Source organism: Panthera pardus, unplaced genomic scaffold (genome assembly GCF_024362965.1).
Source record: "Panthera pardus isolate Hobbes unplaced genomic scaffold, ASM2436296v1 HiC_scaffold_2, whole genome shotgun sequence".
Classification (NCBI taxonomy): domain Eukaryota; kingdom Metazoa; phylum Chordata; class Mammalia; order Carnivora; family Felidae; genus Panthera; species Panthera pardus.
Window position 1 is genome coordinate 81,531,224 of NW_026526765.1, and position 21,215 is coordinate 81,552,438.

Consider the following 21,215-nt stretch of genomic DNA (forward strand, 5'->3'; position numbering starts at 1 on the left):
CCTTTTATGAGAAGGTGTCTCCCGATTGTTATAGATTTGGACCTGCATCCACCAACTGACAGCCATCCTGGGTAGCCGAGACTAGGGTGTTTCTTATCTCATATCCTAAGCCTATTCTAAAGAGTCTTTGGTGATACCAAGTACTGGGTTCTGGGAGTACAGTTTTGCTTGGCCATTGTTCCAGGAGTGGGGAGTGGGTTGTTTCCTAACTTAAGTAGGTCGATGAGGAACCAGTACTACAATACAGTTCTGCTTCCTCTTAGCACTTTGAACTCTTTAAAAGAGTGAGGCTCATGAAATGAGAACTGATCAAGAGAACCTGAGAGGTCCTAAAGGACTACTCTGTTTCAAGGAGAGCAGTCTGCAGCTACCTCTACTGAAGGAAGGATTCACAAATCCTCATGCTTCAGGGAACTTGCCAGCAGAGGCCATGTGGAATTGGCAATCAAGGAGGTCTTTAAGTTTTTCAGATGAGATAGGAAATTTTGCTTTTTGAACCACAGTTCTTTGGGTTTTGTTATCTTTGGGCTTTAACCTGCAAGAGGATTTAAACTCTGAACCTCAGCTTCTCCCCTAGACATTGGTTTAGAACTCAAATAAGGAGAATGTTTGTTTTGTTTTTATTTTTTGTTTTGTCTTTAATTTGGCCCCTCCAACCCCAACAGTGGAGGTAGTCCAGCAGTGCTGGTCTAATTGAAGTCCCTTCACGTAAGGCCAAAGGGTAAGGGCTGTGCGGTCCCCTCTAACACTCTGCTGAGCCTGATATTTCTGGCATGTGTGTGTTGCACTAAAGGTGGCTCTATCTAGTGTCAAAATCCCCATATCCCTTGTGAGCAGCATTTTAAGTCTTGAACATAGTGTCTGACTTCTCCCCATCTTGTTACAGAATTGATTAGGTTCATGCAAAATGCTGCCAGGGATGATTCCCCAGTATTCCTTACCTCTGCTCCACCTCAGGTATCCCTTGTGGCACTGTTCTGACACTGCTGTTGATGCTTCTGGTCTAGTTCCCTCAGGTCTTAGGCAGCAAGAATACCTCTGCCACATGCTCTTCAAAACACTGCCTTATTTCAAATCTGGAATATTCCAGGCTTTCCAAAGTGAAATATATCTTCAATGCTTCCATCCCCTCAGCTGTGCCCCTGTTCCTTCTAGGGAAGCTTGGGTGAGTTTCTAACAGGTTAATTTGCTTCTTAGGTCGGTCTCTTTATCTGCCATATGCACTGCTTGCCAAAACTGAGTGCCTTCTTTCCTTCCTTTTACTTTCTCCTTGCTTTCTAGCCTAGATTCCACCCCCCCCCCCCCCGGATCTCCCCATAAGAAGCACTGTACAAAAACAAATGTTCTGGATGCCAAGAGAAGATAACCTTCCATCAGATCAACATCTAAGCCAGACCTGTGCTTGCTCTGGTATTGTCCAACCTGGCTCTACTTTAGCATGTGTCATCGTGGTTGTGCCTTTTCTAGGGCCCTTACTCAACACATTTCTGTTGCCCACTCCCTCGAGTTGTAGGCCTTACCAATATCCACAAGTGCAATAACTGTATCACTTCTGATACACTTCCCATGGTTCTACATAGAACCATGTAGAGGTCAGGCCAGAAAGTCCATATGTGACTGCTGGAAGCCCTGTGTGTGTGTGTGTGTGTGTGTGTGTGTTGATGGTGGGGACAATTCCCAAAGAAAGGGTTATTGTGAAGAAGGCAGAGGTTCCTAAAAGGTGTTCACTTAGAGGGTCATTTTGCACTAAGCATATTGAAGCCTCTGACAGGTACTGCTTTAACAAACCTTGTTTTGAAGAGAGGAATCAGATAGAAGATATCTCTAAGGCAATACTCAGAAAAATGCAGAATGTGGGATATTCTGCAAGACAACGGACTTGGTCTTCTCCAAAAACAGTAGTTTTTTTTTAAAAAGGTCATGGAAGCTGTTTTAGAATGGAGGGGACTAAAGAGACATAACAATCAGAGGCAATGTATATACTGTAATTAGATTTTGGTTCAAAAGTAAAAAATCTATTCAAGTTATGTTGAGAAAATTTGAATATGGACGGAGTATTAGATGATCTCAGGGAATTGTTAATTTCCTTAAGTGTGGTATTGCTCTTGTGGTTATGCAAGAATGTCTTAGGAGATGTATGCTCAAGTATTCAGAGATGAAGTGTAATGATATCATGTTTGCAGCTAGTTTTCAAGTTATTCAAAAACAACAATATATACTGATGTATAAAAGCAAAGATGGCAAAACGTTAGCAACTGTTGAATCTCAGTGAATATGTGGGTGTTCTTTTGTATCCTTCAACTTTTCTGAGTATTTTATAATAATAAAAAACTAAAAAGAAAGACCTATTTAACCTAGTGTTCTAAACATTTAACTCTGAAACTCTTTTTTCCCTGATGATATATTAATATGGAAGCATCTGTTGCTTCACAAAATATACTCTGGAACATGTTGGCCTAGGTCAGGCTTTCAATGGCTACATTTAAAAAATATTCAGTAATGATAAATGCTCAGTGAAGAATACAGATCTTTTTTAAAAAATTCAGAATGCACTTAAAAAATTCCATCTGGGGGTACCTGAGTGGCTCAGTCAGTTAAGCGCCCAACTCTTCACTTCATCTTAGCCAAAAGGCTGAGAAGCGATAAGCGCCCAACTCTTGATCTCAGTTCAGGTCATGATCTCACTGTTCCTGAGATCAAGCCCCGTGTTGGGCTCTGTGCTGACAGTGTGGAGCCTGCTTGGGATTCTCTCCCTCCCTCTCTCTCTCTGCCCTTCCCCTGCACACACACACTCTGTCTGTCTCTCAAAATAAATAAACTTAAAAACAAACAAACAAACCATGAAACTCCATCCAGCTAGCTGAAGAAACGTTTGCTACCTGTTTGCTACATCGTCTACAATGGGGCAGTTCTCATACTCTGTTAACACAGTGGTGTGACTGGCCAGAGGAAGGGAAGTTCACAGCTTGCATAGGCATTCTTGAATGTCTAGAATTGCACTGTCCAAATCCTTATAGTATAACCTCATGGTTGATGATCCAGGCTAAATTTTCAATCATCTGTATCCTTCTGTGCTTAAAGAATTAGCTTAAATAATAGATAGCTTAGAGCACTTTCAGGAATAGAGAGAAACAAAAATTTGCATGCATAATTGACAGTTCCTATCTGGGATGAAGTTTTAAGGAAACCCAATAGCTTCTTGTGATACTTCATTTTATGTATCAAGTTGAGCCATGGAGTGCCCAGATATTTGGTTAAACATTATTTTGGGGTATATCTGAGGGTGTTTCTGGATGAGATTAGCATTTGAATTGGTAGAATGAGTAAAGCAAATTGCCTTCCCCTGATTTGGCTGGTCATCATCTAATCAACTGAAGGCTTCAATAGAACAAAAGAAGGGGCGCCTGGGTGGCGCAGTCGGTTAAGCGTCCGACTTCAGCCAGGTCACGATCTCGCAGTCCGTGAGTTCGAGCCCCGCGTCAGGCTCTGGGCTGATGGCTCGGAGCCTGGAGCCTGCTTCCGATTCTGTGTCTCCCTCTCTCTCTGCCCCTCCCCCGTTCATGCTCTGTCTCTCTCTGTCTCAAAAATAAATAAACGTTAAAATTAAAAAAAAAAAATAGAACAAAAGAAGACAGAGGGAGAATTCACTCTATTTGCCTGTTTGTGCTGGGATATTGGTCTCCTGTTCTCCAACTGGAACTTTATCACCTGATCTCCTGGGTCTCCAGAATGTAGATAGCAGATTGTGGGGCTTCTTAGCCTCTATAATTGCTTGAGCCAGTTCCTTATAATAAATATGTGTGTACACACACACTGTTGTTTTTGTTTCTTTGGAGAACCCTGACAAATACATTCCTTATTTCCATTTGGATGACTTTAGAGAAAACAACAACTCAAACTTATTAAACAATGAGGAAATTTACTATTTCACATAGGACAGATTGGATGGCTTAAACTTTGCTTATTTCAGCTGCTCAACTACATAATCAAAGACTTGAGTTTTTTTACCTTTCCACTCTTTGAGCCACAGATGTTGGCCTTCTCTTAACATTATCTCCCCTTTGTGGGTTACAAGATGGCTATAGAAGCTTTAGGTCACATGTACAAGCTACACCCTCCAGAGGAAGGTAAAGAATGGCCTCTACTGATATCTCCTATTTAAGGTTACAAAACCTTTGCCAGAAGCCCTTACTTCTAGTTTCATTGTCCAGAACCAATCAACCAATCAATCCCAGGCATAATGGGATTATCATGGTTGATTTACGTATCTCCCAGAACAGGGGCAGGGAGGGTAAGGGTAAGGTTATCTTCCTTGATGGCTGGTATGGCAGCTGTGAAATATGACAAAGTCTTTGACACTTCTTCCATTAGAAGGTGGGGTTTATGTCTTTGAATCTGGGCAGGTTTGTGACTGCTTCAGCCAGTAGAGTACAGAGGAATCCATGTGACTTGTGCCACAAGACCACACAAAGCCATGTGGCTTCTGCCTTGCCCATTAAAACATTTGCCCTTGGAACCTTGAGCTGCCTTAGGGGAAGTTTGACTGCTCTAAGGCTGCCATACAGTAAGAAAGCCAAAGCCACATGGAGGGCCAAGTTTAGGCACTCTGATCAATAGTTCTTGATGAGCCCGGCTTTTGAATATTCCAGCCAAGGCAGCAGACATAGGAGTAGAGAAGCTCCCAGATGATTGTGGACCCCAGTCATTTGAGTCTCCCACTAAGGCTCCAGGTCATGGAAGAGACACAAGCCAGCCCTCCTATACTCTATCGAAATCCTGACCCACAAAATTCATAAGCATAATTAGATGGTTGTTATTTTATACCACAAAATTTGGGATAGTTTGTTGCATAACAATAGGTAATTAGAACATGTTAATTTTGAGCAAAATTTGGATTCTTTTAGTAAGGCAAGAGAATAATCAGTGTAATTGCAGGCAACCACGGAGCCTGCTCCTTTTTTGATACCTGCTCTTCTACTGATGTCCATGGATATCAGGTTTCTCTAACATACTCAACTTTTAGCTTTTTTAGAAAACAAAAAGTGTTCCCTAAGGCTAAATGACTTCCTTTGGGGCAAATAAAGGACATCCTACAGGCATGATTTGGCTTGGAATTCTTGGACCCAGGGTCCCTCCTCAAGCTTCTTAAGAGTTTCACATTCTAGACTTGGTCTAGATGCTACCATCGTTGCATTAATCTTCCATAGATTGATTCCCCAGGATCCCCTGCTTCCCTTCATGTAATATTACTGGACTTTATCCCTCACTGCCCAGTGTTAGAAAATAATACTATCATATATTGAGTACTAGGGTGAATCTGAAGGCTGACAGGATTCCCCACCCCCACCAATCAAGTATTTTACATACATTAATCCTATGAAGTAGATAACATAAACCCCATTTTTAAAAAAATTTTTTTTAATGTTTATTTATTTTTGAGACAGAGAGAGACACAGCATGAGCAGGGAAGGGGCAGAGAGAGAGGGAGACACAGAATGTGAAGCAGGCTCCAGGCTCTGAGCTGTCAGCACAGAGCCCGACTTGGGGCTCGAACTCACGAACTGTGAGATCATGCCCTGAGCCGAAGTCGGACGCTTAACCGACTGAGCCACCCAGGCGCCCCTAAACCCCATTTTTATTGATAAGAAAACCAAGACTCAGAAAGATTCAGCAAACAGCCTAAAGTCACACAGCTACTAAGTGGTAGAGATGAAATTCAAGTCTAGGTCTGTAAGCTCTACAGACTACTCTTTTCTTCATTATACTGCCTCACAACTCAGCAAATTTAATTAGACTTCATTTTCTTTATAATATCTTTCCTTTGATCAATCAGAACATTTTAGGAATAAGAGGGAAGCTCCTCCAATTTTCTACTTTCTTTTGTGTTTCCTAGGAAGTGGCTTAGAAAAAAATCCACCTCCTCTTCCACAAATGAGCTAGACTCTTCTATTTTTAGTAAATGAGTTATAGCTAGTCACTAATTGTAGTTTTAGTTACACTTCTGGCTGTTTTCTTCATACTCTCTGCTTCAAATTATGTAATAGGTCATATTTACTTATTTTAGCTGTATGTTACCATGTGGCTTTTTTTTTTTTTTAATATAGAATTCTTTGTATTTAAGCTTTAAAGTTCAGGTGCTGACATTTATATTGTCATCTATATGAATAGTGCCTCCTGGAGTCCTGCAGTCTAGGCCTGTGTGTGGCAGCTTAGTTAAAATCAAATTCCAAGGGGAACTGTGTGAGGGAAGTGGGCGAGAAGATGTAATTTGATTCCTCCCAAACTCCAGTTTAATTTCTCCTCTGGTCATATCTTATTTGAGTGATACCTAAAAAAGAGATCAAGTCAGGGTCAACCATTCATTTACCTTTGCTGTGAAGTTTGAATGGTATGTCCCACTCAACTGAAAGTGTAATTTTAGAATAACCCTTGGGGCTTCCTCTATGGGGACAGAACTCAATCTCTGAGTTGTCTATAGCAATGCAGCTTCCTGGGATTGATGCTGATCATTCTGAGGGAATGCTTCAAATTTCTTAATCTACAAATGCCACTAGAGATGGGAACTAAATCACCTCGATCTACCTTCAAGTGTCAGATTTAATTAAGGTTAGAGAAAGCTCCTTAGCCATAGAAGTATTTCAGTATGAATTGGGCTTAACCAAATCTTCCACAAAATCTAGGGAAAGTACAGTTTAATTTCAAATTAACTACATGAATATGTATTCTGTATTTGTTTTTAATGTTTCATTTATTTTTGATAGAGAGACAGAGCATAAGTGGGAGAGGAGCAGAGAGAGAGGGAGACACAGAATCCAAAGCAGGCTCCAGGCTCTGAGCTGTCAGCACAGAGCCCCACGCGGGGCTTGAACTCACAGACCACAAGATCATGACCTGAGCCGAAGTCAGATGCTCAACCGACTGAGCCACCCAGGCGCCCCTGTATTCTGTATTTTTGACCTAGAGGGAGATTTCTCATAATTTCTAGATGGCACAGATTAAAAGTTCTAATAGATAATAAAACTCATCTCTTTAGCAGTTTGGCAATTATATAAAAGTTTAGTCTTGTCCTCATACACATTTCCCCTTCATTTTTCTTCTTAAAAGAAAAAAAAAAATGGAAGTCTCATTTTTTTCACCCCTTTCCTGTGCAGCTTATATCTTCAGCTCCAGGTCTAAACCATTATGGTGGCCCCATTTCTCTTGCAATGGTCTAGATATGGATATATGATATAGTTCTGGCCAATGAGCCATGCAGGAACATCTGCTTGGGACTTCTGAGAAATGTTTCTTCATTCCTATAGAGTGAAGAAAAAAAAAAAACAAAAACGAGAAATTCTTCTTTTTGTGGATATTGACACATTTGAGTGTGATGCCTGGAACCGTAGCAGTCATTCTGTGACTTCAAGGGATATCAACCTTAATGTCAAGTCCACCAGCTCAGGATGGCAGAATAGAAAACTGAAAAGGAGCTCGGTCTTTGATTGTGAAGTTATGAAGCTACTCAACTAACCACCTTTGGAGCAGCCCTACCACTGGACTTATGCAAGAGAGCAGATTTAAACCAGCTGAATTCATTTTTCTGTTAGGGTGCTCTCAAATTACAGATGACAGAAAAGGTGACTTAGCTGGCTTAAATTATCTCAGTTGCAAGCATTCAAAGTGATACAACATACCAGGTCATATTTTGAGGTCTCTCTGAGCTTCTGTCTGATCCCTCCCTTTACGCATTCCCCCCTTCCCATTACTTGGTCCTTCATACCATCATTGGAATGACGGCTTCAGTCTCCTGAGGTTGTCAGATGTTCTTTTTCATGGTGACGTGACACCATGACTGGGGCCCTTGTTAAAACATATGTGATACTGTGTGGTAATTTTCAGATTGTCTCCTACATACGATTATAGGATCTTTGAGGGAAAAGATGTGTGTTATTCATCTTAGCATGTTCAACCCCTAAAACATTGCTTGGCACAAAATAAGGAATTGATGTTTATTAATGAAGAAAAATAACGATGATGAATAAAAATGTCATGAAGACCACTGTGTTCTCTCTTTGACTGACTTATTCCCGGTATATTACACCCCATGGTATCCTAAGCAGGGTGGGGATGATTAAAAAGATGAAGAAAACCTGTAACTCTAACATTTTTTGACAAAACTTTGGAGGAAGGTAAATCAAGCTTAATGAAGATTTTTGTAAATCTTGTATACATTCTATCTTTGCCTGACTCATATTATGAGTCATTCAACATATATGTGTTGAGTGCCTAGTACACATTAAGCACTGTTTAAGTGTTGGGGATACATATGGGGTGCCTGGGTGGCTCAGTCGGTTAAGCGTCCGACTTCGGCTCAGGGCATGATCTAGCAGTTTGTGGGTTCCAGCCCCGCGTCGGACTATGTGCTGACAGCTCAGAGCCTGGAGCCTGCTTCGGATTCTGTGTCTCCCTCTCTCTCTGTTCCTCCCCTGCTCACGCTCTGTCTCTCTCTCTCTCAAAAATAAAGATTTAAAAAAAATTTTTTTTTTTTAAAAAAGAGTTTGGGATACATAGGCGAAGTAAACAAAGAAAGCCCTCAGAGAGCATTGGCCCTACAAGTGAACTCCAGCAATCATTTCCCCTTTCTGCATTTTAGTTTGACATTTGTGCTTAAACAGGAAACACTATCATGGAAAGCATGCTGATTCTCAGATGAAAGGCAATGGTAAACACATGGATATATTGTTGATAAGTGCTGCCACTTCTCTCTAGGACCAAGGACAGTTAAAAGGAGAAGGTCATCAATTAAATCTGCTTCTTTACCTTGTTCTTAGCAGCCCACACCAATAGGCATTGCCTTCATTTTTTTAAAGGTAGTTTTCTGCGTACATGCAACATTGGGTGGTTGCAGCGCCATCCGGGACAGTGAGCCCCGCCCATATGCACCACCTTGGTGTTTCCCTTCGCTAGTTTGCTGGGGACTCTGCTGAGAGGCTACACCCGAGCACAGCGTCTCAGCTGTAGAGGCTCGTGTGGGTAAGGGCACAATTTCCTACAGAAACTGGGCAAATTTGAAAGAGGGGAAAAGGGAAGCGTTTTTGTGTCCCTCCAAAACCCCAGCTTCTATTGAAGGGAAGACTGGAAATAAGTGCCTCACTGCTTTTCTTCTGTGAAAACGCATTAACATGTAACGAAAAGTACTAATTGCTCTGTGGGAAATGTTTTTATTTTACAAATACTCTGTGGCTCTGAAGTGACAGCACGATTATAGTTCTGACAGTATCGCTGGTACAATTTCCAGGCTCCTCAGGGAGAGCAATGTGGGGATTTTCCTCCTGGAAGCCAAGGCAAATTCTCTGGTCTGGAAGGTACACTTGATTTAAACACGATTCAAAATAAGTAAAAACAGATGATAACACAGCAAATAATGAAAGCTTGGCAATTTAGCTAAAACAAATTATCTTATCCAGAACACTATGGGAGCGTCAAAGAGAAATGCAAAAATAACTCTGTGTATCTTTGACTGTTCTTACAATTTCCAGTGGCTCAAACTCTCATCTCCAAACTGGGAAATGTGAGAGGAACTGAAAGGGAGAGAAGAAACTGGAAAAGTGTAGGGAAATGTAAACATTAGAAAGAGTGTAGGAAGGGGACAGCTTCAGGGTCAATCTGAGACTCTCCTGCCCGTTGTGATCTGGATAGACCCGGGCCCGCCGCGTGTTCCGTAGAGGCCGTGCGGCGGCGACGGTGACCTGAGTGGCCATCAAGCAGCTAGAAAGCGCTTTCGCAGGAGCAGGGCAGCGGCCGGGGGCGAGGCGGAGGTGGGCGCCAGCAGCCCTCTACTGGCTGCTCGCGTCTAGCGTGGTGATAATGGGGGTGGGGCCAGCGGTGGCGGTGAAGCGCTTGGTGGCCCCCCGTCCCCTCATCGTCCTCCGCTGTTCCCTCCCACGAACAGCAGACTGCGCCCAGGCGCCTCCGCAGCCGCCGCAGGAGCCGGCAGTCGCCTGCCTGGAAGAAGAGGTAAACGAAGGGATCGAGAGCGCTGTTGGCCACTCCCACGAGGTGCAGCGCGGCCGCCACTTCCTCGGCCTCCCAGTCTCCCACCTGTCCCGACGACCACACGGCCGCCAGCCGGGCAGCGAAGTAGGGAAGCTCGCAGCTCACGAACAGCAGCGCCAGCGCCAGGCTCATCTTCAGACTCTGTACCTTAGCGCGTGGCAGCGCGCTGGGCGCAGGGGCTCGGCCGGGACTCGCCCACCAGGGCGCTGAAGGCGGCGGGGCCTGGGGCGGGCGCTGCCACCAGGCGCAGAGCAGGCGACTGCAAGCTACGCCCATGACCGCGACCGGCGCCACGAAGCCCGCGACGGCCTCGTAAAGCGCATAGACCTGCAGGTGCCAGCGCGGCAGAGGCGCGAAGATGTCACGGCAGCGACGCTCCCCGGGCCAAGCGCGGGGGGCCGAGGGCGCGGCGGGTGGCGGCGAGGGGGCGCCCCCGCGCACCACGAAGGCGGGGGGCAGCGCCAGCAGCAGCGCCAGCAGCCAGCCCAGGGCGGCGAGGGCGCGCGCTGGCAGCGGCGGGCCCTGCGGCCGGCGCACGGTGCGCTGGCGTTCGAGGGCAATGAGTACCACGAGGTGGGCCGAGGCGCCTCGGCCGGACGCCTGCAGCAGCTGCACGAAGCGGCACGACAGGTCTCCCGCCGCCTGGCGCGGCTCGCCCAGCAGCTCCCAGGCCAGCTGCGACAGCGCGGTGCCTCCGCACGCGTACAGGTCAGCGAGGGCCAGCTGCACGAGCAGGAAGTCCATCTTGCGACGCTTGGGGCCGGCCCACGGCCCGGCACCCCCGCACAGGCGACACAGCACAGTGCTGTTGCCGGCCACCGCCACCACCAAGATGACCCCCAGGAAGACCAGGCGGACGCGGCGGCCGGGCGGTCCGGGAGGCGGCGGAGGCGGCGGCGGCGGCCCCGGGGCCGGGGCTCCCTGTTCCGAAGTGAAGTTGAGACCCCAGCCGGGAGAGACGGGTACGGAGACGTTGGGCGCCAGCGAGAAAGTTGAGGGGCTGAAGGGATCCTCCATCCTTAGCCTGGGGGGAGCGGAGGTAGCAAGCGAGGGAAACCCAGGTGGAGGCGAGGCTGCGAGGGGCGCTCAAAGTTTGTTGAAAACGCACACGCAACAGAGAGGGAAATGGATTCGGGTAGACTCGCGCTTAGTTGTTTTTATAGGTTGTCCTCGTCATTTGTCACTCAAATGTGGGTTGTACACTCGAGGAACACACATGATTCCTATTCTCCACCTTCTCCGTGGCTCTCCTCCCAGTCCTGGTGGATGCCCTTCCAATCTCTGCCGCGGCTCCCACAGCGCGCTCGCAGTAGCGGCGGGGACCACTGAGTTCTGGGTGCCTCTCCCGTTCGCTATTCAATTTACAGGAAGAGCACAAAACAGGGCAGAAGGTCGCTTTGCCCGGCCTTTGCAAAAGCAAAAGCGCATGCAACCGGGACTAACACACCAGAGAGGAGGGTCCTGACCGAGACTGTACCTCTCAAAAACGGTTACGGATTACGGTTACGGATTGCTAGTAGGAAAAACAAAAAACAAAAAACAAAAAAACACTAGTTTTGATTTAAAAAAAATATCAGAAATGGCATGGATCTACATGCACTAGCATGAGAAAAACAGGAACACAAGAAACCCAACAGCGTTTTGGGCAAAGAGGAGCCCAAGAGATGAATCTTTGATAAAGATGTATCTTCCTCTGGCCATTAGTGAGAGTATTTACTTGGAGAGAACTAAAGTAATGATGTTGCTTGGCAATTAGGAGGAGCAGTGATTTGCAGATGTTTCAAATACTCCTCATTACTTGAAGCCACGGTTCACAGCTGCTCTCTCCGTGATGTAAAATTTGCTGCATTAGTCTGAAGGGGACATTCATAGGTTTTATGCATATGGTAGTGCATTTATTGATTTTCTCCTAATATTTCCATCCAGTGGAGGATGTGTCATCATGGCTTTTCATTCTCTTGATTCTGTTTTCCAAGCAGATGGAGGTTGCTGGGAGGGAGTACGCCCCCAATAAGCCTAGAGAAAAGGTGACTAAGAGAACGATAAGGCGGCCAATTTTCAAAAAAGAAATTCAAGTCACAGGAAATGGTTTAGATTAAATGCTGTCTTTTATTTTAGTCCTATCTCCTCCTCACAAACAAATTTTACTTTTCCTGTTGGAAACATCAATTTGTCTTTTATGTACCCTCTTATATTATTTTTTTAAAATTTTTCTTAATGCTTTATTTTTAAATAAAATAAAGAGAGAGAGCGAGCAGAGGAGCAGTGAGAAAGGGAGACACAGAATCCGAAGCAGGCTCCAGGCTCTGAGCTGTCAGCACAGAGCCCAACGCAGGGCTTGAATTCTCAAACTGTGAGATCAAGACCTGAGCAGAAGTCAGACACTTAACTAACTGAGCCACCCTCTTACATTATTACAGTGTAAGTACATTTCCTGTGTTTCTGGCCTGGGCATCTGCTGGGGTTCATAGTCCCAGACTGAGGACACATTTGGCACTTTAAGATGCTCAGGATAAGAGGGGTTGGTAGATGCAGATGATAGTGCTGTTAGTTGCCTGGAGGAATCCTAATTCCTAAACTGTTGTCCTTTGGCCAGAGACCTTTGTCATTTTTATTATTCCTATCTCCAGTGGCTAGCACTGGGCCTGATACAGGTTAGGTATCAGTAAATATGTTTTGAATTACTGAACTAGACGATATATGACACATTTCAGATAATTTTGAGCAAATGTTCCTGCTTTGACTATAAATCCATCAACCTAAGATAAGAAAAAACTACCTTTCACGCCTATGCCAGTATCATCCAGAGGAGCCCAAGGAAGCTCTGGAAGAGGTGTAGGGATAGCCATTCTTGATGGAACACTTAAGAGAGAGGAAGAGCAATAGTCTTGGGAAATCAGACTCTTGGTTTAATTTTCACATTCTCCCCTCAGAGGATTTTGCTGGGGCCTTTTTCTTTCTAACATACACCATCCCAGCTTATGATCCACTTCTTCCAAGGAGCCGTCTCTGAGCAATACCCATAATTCAGTGATTCCTCTAAGCAATATCAGTTTAATATTTCTCAAGGTAATTCTATAATTTGTCTCAAATTTGTTGAAATGCTCTCGTATAGCAAAATAAGACTCTACCAGTGACATTACATTTCACAGAACTTTACTAAGACCTGATAAATCATTGATTAAAGAAAATGATTCTCAAAATAACACATGCACATAGTTTGGAAAGTCTAACAGAACTGGAGGGCCAACAACAATATCGTTTCCTGCACACACATCCTCACTCCTCCTTCTAGAGGGAAGCAATTTAGAATCTATTTGCCGTTTCTTCTGGCATTTACTTAATTCCAGAATTTTAAATCACAAATGTGTAATGCTATTTATTGACTCAGTGATTTCAGACACGATTACCTTCTCATGAGATACAATAATCTTGTAATTTCAGGTTAGATCTATGTTTAGTGTTTACATTATTATGAAATGAAAATATTCTCAGCTGAATGTTATAGTATATTTTGAATATCATTTTTTTGTTTTCTTGAAGTTAATAACTGCCTTAATTTTCCTTGTTATACAGCTAATTCTTCCTTTAAATGGTCCCTCAGTTCGATTTCCATAAGTTTGGTTTTGTAACATAATGTAGCAATTCCAATTTTTTTTTTTTTTTTTTTTGGAAACCTTCTTATCAGAGACTCCCTTCTCTCTCCTATGTGGGCTGGTTTCTTTCCAGGCCTGCTACACACTTATCATCCTGAAATATGTTTGTTGTCATCACTGAAACTCTCTGCCCTTCTCTTGGGTTGGAATTCCTGCCTCTTGGGTTTCTGGTCTTTTTTCTTGGTTTCTTCCTTTTTGGTAGAAAACATCACCTGACATGTTGTAAGGTTAAAAAGACTGTGCAGAGGCTGAGGACGTAGCTGCGGGAGTCTCACTGTGCCTATTATACCTGAGTCACATAGATTCAATCACGTTTGCCCTCCAGGACACCTGTTACCCAGGCATCTCCCTTTGCCATCATCCTAGAGACTCCTTTCATTATCTCATGCTGTTTTTCCTGCTTTCTAATTTCATGGGTATTTTTTGTTCTTTATTTCCCTCCTTGGGTGGAAAGCATCTTCAGTGGCTTCTTGAGAAAGGGTATATTTGGGGGATCTTGTATGTCTGAAAATTTCTTTATTTTACCATCATGCTTAACCGAAGTCTTGGCTGGGGTTAGAATTCTATATTGGAAACATTTTCCTTCTGAATTTTGATGGCATTGTTTCATTACCTTCTGGATTTTAAGTGTGTTGAGAAGCTTAAAGCCACTCTGGATCCTCATTGGTGTAAACATGATCATTGTTTTTTCCATTTTAGAAGTTTGATTCTTTTCTTCTCTCTGAAAAATTTCACAAGGATGTGTTTATTTGATCCACTGCTGGGCATAATCAAGGGTCATGGGTTGTATTTAATTGCGTTATGCCTCTAGTGGCCTTTAATCTAGAACGGTTTCCCAGCCTTTCTTTTTCCTTTCATGATTCTGACAGGTCTGAAGGGTCCACGATACATATTTAGTAGAATGTCTCTAACGTTGCTTTTTGTTTCCACATAATTAAATCTGAGTCAGAGTTTTTGGGCTGAAATACTACCTAGGTAATAATGTGTCCGTAGTATATCATTTCAGGGGCGTATATAGTGCTAGTTTGTCTCAATACCAGTGATGTTAAACTTGACGTGTTTTTAAAACCTAAGGTTCTAGGTTCTGTGCTTGTCCTCCAGAGGTAGCCACTCTGCATTTGCACACCTGTCCCACTGAGGGGCTCCATTAGGTCTCCAGCCCTGCCCCCAATCTTTCTCATGAGTGCTGCTTGAGGTCTATGAAAAAAAGTTCGTGAGTGGAGGTGGTTTCCCTTGTGTGGGGACTCCCAGAATTTGTGTTGTTATTTTCACCCACATTGGGCTTTAAGAATTTGTCAAAGTATCTGTTGTTTTGTTATCCACTCTTTGGGCTACTGGTTTCCACCTCCACCTCCCCTGATGTTCTGCCAAAGGTGGACCAGTTTGAGTGTATCACCTTCTCAGAGGGACTTGCCACCCTTTTGAATTCAGTTTACCAGTTGCCTTGCAACCTTAGTCACTGATAGGCTCAAAAAAAGTTTAGATGATCTAGCCTTTTTTTCTTGATTTTTGTTAATGTGGGAGGAATATTCCTTGCAACTTTCCCTTTCCTATGGGAAAGCAAGACTCTCAAAATATTATTGAAGGATGGCAATCCTTTACTATAAATATTACAAAATTGATACTTATTTTGTTGTTTAACTTCTTGAACAGTTTATTTTTATTTCCTCTTAATAATTAAAAGCCTAAGGCTAAAAATATTCTTCTGAATATAGTTCTGATTGTGTCATATGTTCTACGTTTTCTTATTTTCATTTTAAAAGTAGCATAGGGGCACCTGGGTGGCTCAGTTGCTTAAGCATCTGACTTTGGCTCAGGTCATGATCTCAAGGTTCTGAGTTTGAGCCCTGGTTTGGACTCTCTGCTGTCAGCACAGAGCTTGGAGCCTGCTTCAGATTCTGTGTCTCCCTCTCTCTCCTCCCCTTCCCCACTCATGCTTTGTCTCTCTTCCTCTCTCAAAAATAAATAAACATTAAAAAGTATTATAAAAATAGCATAGAAGTATAATTTTTTGACCTAAGAATTCTTTAGGATGCTGCCTTATAACTTTATTTTTTTAAATGTTTATTGAGTTTTTTGTTTTGTTTTGTTTTGAGAGAGAGAGACAAACCACAAGTGGGGGACAGGGAGAGACAGAGAGGGAGATGCAGAATCTGAAACAGGCTCCAGGATCTGAGCTGTCAGCACAGAGCCAGATGCAGCGCTCGAACCCACGAACTGTGAGATCATGACCTGAGCCGAAGTTGAACGCACAATGTGACTGAGCCACCCAGGTGCCCCTAAAAAAGAAACTCTTACTGAGATTAAAATCAGGATTGTATGAAATTTCTACATTAGTTCTGGAGCAGTGACATTTTAAGATCTTCCTGTTCAAGAACATACTATCATTCCATGTTCATATCTTGTTTGTACACTTCAGTAGAACTTTATAATTTTTTTTATCTAGGTTTGGGCCTCTTGCTAAAATTTATTTTATAGACTGTCCTAATGTGAGTGAGATATTTTTCCTAATTCCCATTTTTATCTAGTGATTATTCTTATGTATTGATTTTTATATATGTAGCCATTTAACAAGTTTCATCATTTCTAGTAGTTTTTATTAGGGTGCCCTAGGTTTAATGAGATGGAGACCTACAAAGAGTAGAAAGGATAAATACAAAATCCACCATTTTATTTTACTTCTTTTTTTAACAGAGACAAATAAAAATGTATAAGGCTTCCAGTTGATGTGGATGTTTCTGGACTATGGTTTGAAGAACAAGTTTTCAGAACCTTGTTTCCCAAATCTCACTGCACATTAGACTCACATGGGGCGCTTTGAAAACTCTCAGTGGTTGGAGGTGGGAGCCAGGCATTAATAGATTTTAAATAGCCTCTGGTAAATCCAGTTTGCAGTAAAGTTGTGAACCATTGTTCTACACTAGCCTTAGCAAACTATGGCCCGCAGGTCCAATCCTATGTTTTTGTAAACAAAGTTTCATTCTAAAGTAGCCAGGCTCCTCTGTTTACATATTGTCTGTTGCTGTTTTCATGCTACTAGCACAGTACTGAGTAGTTGTGAAAAAGACCATATGGTTCACAAAGCCTAAAATAATTCAGTATCTGGCCTTTTTCACAGAAAAAGACAAACATAGAGGGATAGAAAGTCCCTCTGTTGACCCTTTTGTTCAGGTTTTTGCTAGAATTTACTGTTTTTGGAAGGCTCTGCTTTATTGAGAAGGGTACTCCTTTTCAGCTCTGCCCTGCCATGGCCTAACGTGTTGGTTTTCTAATCCATTGTGTTATCTGAAAAACTCAAATTCCTAGAAAATTAATTCGACAAGTATTTACTAATCTTCTACTACGTGTCAGGCACTTCGGATACCTTAAGCAACAAAAAGGACAAAAATCTGCGCCTGTATGGAACTTTCATCCTAGTGGGGTAGGAGGGGTAGGGGACAGTATAAGCAAATCATATATATAAAACATATACTATGTTGGGTGGTAATAATTTCTATGGAGAAAAATAAAGCAGGGAAGTCTGTGTGAGAAGGTAGCATTGGGGCAATGACCTGAAAGATGTAGCAAAGACAGTCGTACGGAAATCTGGAGAACCGTATGCCAAGCAGGAAGTATTGACAAGCACGAAGGTCTTGAGGTGGTACATGCCTGGCATGCTGGAAAACAACAGGGATGCCAGTGTGGCCAGAACAGAGTGAACAAAGTGGGAATGTGGGAGGAGAGCCGGTCCGTGAGGTAACATGCAGCGAGGTAGTTCAGGTGCTGTAGGCCTTTGTAAGGATTTTGGCTCTTACAGAGTTAAGATGGGACACCAGTGGAAGGTTTGGAGTATCCAGTGAAGGGATGTGATGTATCTTAATAGAACCACTCTGGCTGCTCTGCTGAGTACAGACTGAAGAAAGTTCAGGGGCAGACTCTGGGAGACTTCTTAGGAGGCTGTTGCAAAATTCCAAACAAGAGACTATGGCTGACAGGAATTAGGGCAGTAGAGGTTGTAAAAAGGAAGCCCAAAGATTGTCTTCAATCTAGTTTATAATTGGTGTGGGTTTCTCTCAGATTCTGGCATTAAGTTTTTCTTCTTTTTCTGTTTTCATGGTTGTTAGATACCATTTTGAATTAGCTTTTGTCCTTAAACACTCAGTTATACCTAAGTATGATTCTGTATCTAATATGCTTAAAACAATGTGTATGCTTGGTAAATCATAACAATGAATGTATCTTGAAGAGTTTGGGTAGGACAAGATGGATTATATTTATCTTTACATGCCTATGTTTCCAGAACCACACTGCTATTATTATTGCTTTATTTTTCCCCTATAATTAGCATATTCACCCACACAGTAGCTATTTCATGTTCTTTAGGCTTAACTAGGGAGGTAGATTTGTGTATTTTCATTTTAATTGCAACAGTTTAATATTGAGATCTTTTCCATACTTCGAATGTATCTGAAGTGAAGTTTATTTCTCAGAAATTCATACATAACTGCAAAGATAAGTTCATACAAAGTCACTGAAGAATAGCAAACAAAGGAGATGAACTGGCTTATTAAGAAAACTTCAAAGGCAGTTTGAAAAGGAAGTTAGGTAAAATTATTATTTGCAGATCAGCTTTTTAACTGAAAAAAAATAAGATACCAATTGAAAAACTATTGGTACCAAAAAATATCATATTTTTGGCATAAAATAAATATATAGAAATAGAATTTGTATACATAAACAACCAGTTAGAAAAGATAATGGAAGAAAGGTCCACTTAAAATAGCATACCACCAACAAATGATGAAGCAACTAGGAATAAATTCATCTCTGCCTACACTTCAGGATCATCAGCTGGAGAGCTTCACAGAACAATAAGAATAAAACAGTGCCCAGGTGCCTTCCCTAGAATTCTAATTCTATCGGTGTGGGGTGGGGCCTAGGCAGTATTTTTTTTTAAAAGTTCCTACTTTTCTAAAAATCTCTGAAAAAAATCGATCCACATGAAGAACGCTTGCATATTATGAGAGAGAGCAAAGAAGCCTTGAAGAAAGGGAAAAGTGTGCTATAGTCTTTAAAGTAACTGAGGATTATAAAGAGGTCAGTTCTCTCTAAACTAGGTGACAAATTTAATATGATTTCATAAAAAGACTAAAAAGATTTTTCACTTTTGAATTGGACAAACTTATTCTAAATTTGTGTGGGAAGCATAAGTTAGCAAGAGTATCCAGGGAAACTGAAAAAGTGTTGGAAAAGGACTAGTTTGGCCAGATATTGACTACCACATTAGTAAACAAAGTAGTCGACTGGAAGATAAAAAATGTTCTGAAAGGACACAAATATAAATGAGACTTTGGAATATGATAAAATGGCATTTCAAATCAATAGAGAAAAAGATGATTTCAATAAAAGGTGTTATATAATGAAGTGGCATTTTTTTAACTAATGGGACAAATGTTAGTTTACTCAATAACAGGTCATTTGGGTTGCCATCTTAAACAACAAACTAAAGTTAGATCTCTACTATGGAAGACATTCCAGATGGGGTGCAGATCTAAGGTCAAAAAATAAAACTCTAAAAGAAGGTAAATGGGGAAAGTGGAGAATACCATTCAGAATATGTATGACATAAAATCCCAAAGCCATAAAAGCAAAGATTCATAAATTTGATTGCATGAAAATACCAATTTCCACAGGTTGAAAATACCAATTTCCACAAGTAAAAAACACCAGAACTCCATCAAAAGACAAATTACAAAAATAAAAAAAAAAATTTGCAGCTTCTCTTACAAGAAGCTAATATCTAAAAGCATGCCTAAAATAAAAAAGACCAATAACCAATTGAAAAATAGGCAAAGAATAGAAATAGAAAGATCACAGTACAGTAAAGGAAATTCAAATGGCTATGAAATATATGAAAACATGATCTTACTCATAATTTAAAAAATTAAAAATAATATATATTTTTATCAGGTTGGCAAAGGATGTGAGGAAGTGCATTGCTGGTGAGAATTTTAATGGGTACAACTTCTTTAGGGGTAATTTGCTGTAATTTTGCTAGATACAATCCTGCCCCAGCAATTTCACTTTTAGGTATTTTTAAATGGGAGAGAAAAAAAACAGAGCAATATGAAGAACATTTTGTATAGTAAGCTACTTTATGTGTGGGGGGAAAAATACAAAGTTTGTTTATAGATGTATGGTATGTCTCTAAAAGGATACTTAGGAAGATGGTTACAGTAGTTGCCCCAGGAAGGGGACCTGGGAAAGGAGGGAGACTTCATGCTCATTGTTAACTCTTTTGTGCCTTTTAAAACTTTTACCTTGTGTATATATTACCTATTAAAAACAAACTAACAGTAATAAAGTCAGCCATATCCAAGATCTGTGTCCCACCACATACTCTAAATACTCCCACCACATACATCTAAATGGTCTATGTCCCATCAGATACAAATAACTCATCAGACACCATCAGATACTCATAGATAACTATTTAATGGTTTGTAAGTAATTCTAATTGTTAAGATACTCTATATTCCATATTATTCACAGGAACATAACTTTATATTATACTACTTGCTTCCATCTTTTTAATACCTCCATTAAGTTGTTAAAAGTTGTTAAGAATGAGGTCTGGATAGTAATCATTTTTGAAAATATATAATTCTATAATGGTTAGTATTTTATTTTAAAATAGAATGCATTCTTAATTTTTTTTAATGTTTATTTATTTTGAGAGAGAGAGAGAGAGAGAGAGAGAGAGAGCACGCACATGAGAGGGGGAGGGGAGAGAGAGGGAGACACAGAATCCGAAGCAGGCTCCAGGCTCCAAGCTGTCAGCACAGAGCCTTGATGTGGGGCTTGAACCCACAGATCGCGAGATCACGACCTGAGCCAAAGTCGGACGCTTCGCCGACTGAGCCACCCAGGTGCCCCTAAAATAGAATACATTCTTTAAAAGTAACCAAAAATCAGTAAGTATTAGAACAAACATAAAAATTAATCACGACCTCTTAGCATATCTCCGTATGTTGCTCTAGAACATTATTTTCTAACTTTTGTTCAGATTTTTTTTGGGATTAGAGTGGGTGTTAAGCCACTGATCAATTGCACTTTCATACTTCCTTGGTTTTTTCAGCCAGTCCTGATGCCACCTGAGGTTCCCTATAACATTTGAATAGTTTTGCCCTACACTTAGTCTCCACTTGAGAAACTGTTCTTTGTTGTATTGGTGGACAGAAGCAGAAACCTTAGGGTAGTTGATAATGGAACGAAGCTTTTGATCCAAAGAATAAGTAATCTCTGGAAATTTTGTAGCAATATTTGTTAGTTCATCTGGATCCGAGGAAAGATCTGAAAGAAAAAAATTAAATACCGGTCAAAATATTTATCTGCTACAGAAACATTTTTTAGAATGTCATTACTCTATGACAGATAATGTATTTGAATTTATTTTTATTTTCAGTTCATTTTAGTATAAGATGAAAGATAGTATTAATGGTAAAATAATATACCAAAAGTTAAACACTCCTCTAAATGCATGTC

General features: G+C 41.6%; 3 protein-coding genes across 5 annotated transcripts in view; 1 reads left to right on the forward strand and 2 right to left on the reverse strand.

Annotated features, from left to right (window-relative positions):
- SKIC3 (SKI3 subunit of superkiller complex) overlaps positions 1-21,215 on the forward strand; it is a 162,649-nt gene that overhangs the window by 12,219 nt on the left and 129,215 nt on the right. The window lies entirely within an intron of this gene.
- Positions 9,185-11,286, reverse strand: GPR150 (G protein-coupled receptor 150). The gene has a single exon (XM_019428828.2). It carries the CDS (start codon positions 11,050-11,052, stop codon positions 9,748-9,750), a length of 1,305 nt encoding a protein of 434 aa, XP_019284373.1. The 5' UTR covers positions 11,053-11,286; the 3' UTR covers positions 9,185-9,747.
- ARSK (arylsulfatase family member K) overlaps positions 20,147-21,215 on the reverse strand; it is a 42,546-nt gene continuing 41,477 nt past the window's right edge. For both annotated transcript variants that reach the window (XM_019428825.2, XM_019428826.2), the window contains exon 8: positions 20,147-21,023. In XM_019428825.2, coding sequence (XP_019284370.2) covers positions 20,722-21,023 — 302 coding nt within the window. In that variant the 3' untranslated portion in view covers positions 20,147-20,721. The remainder of the gene's footprint in view (positions 21,024-21,215) is intronic.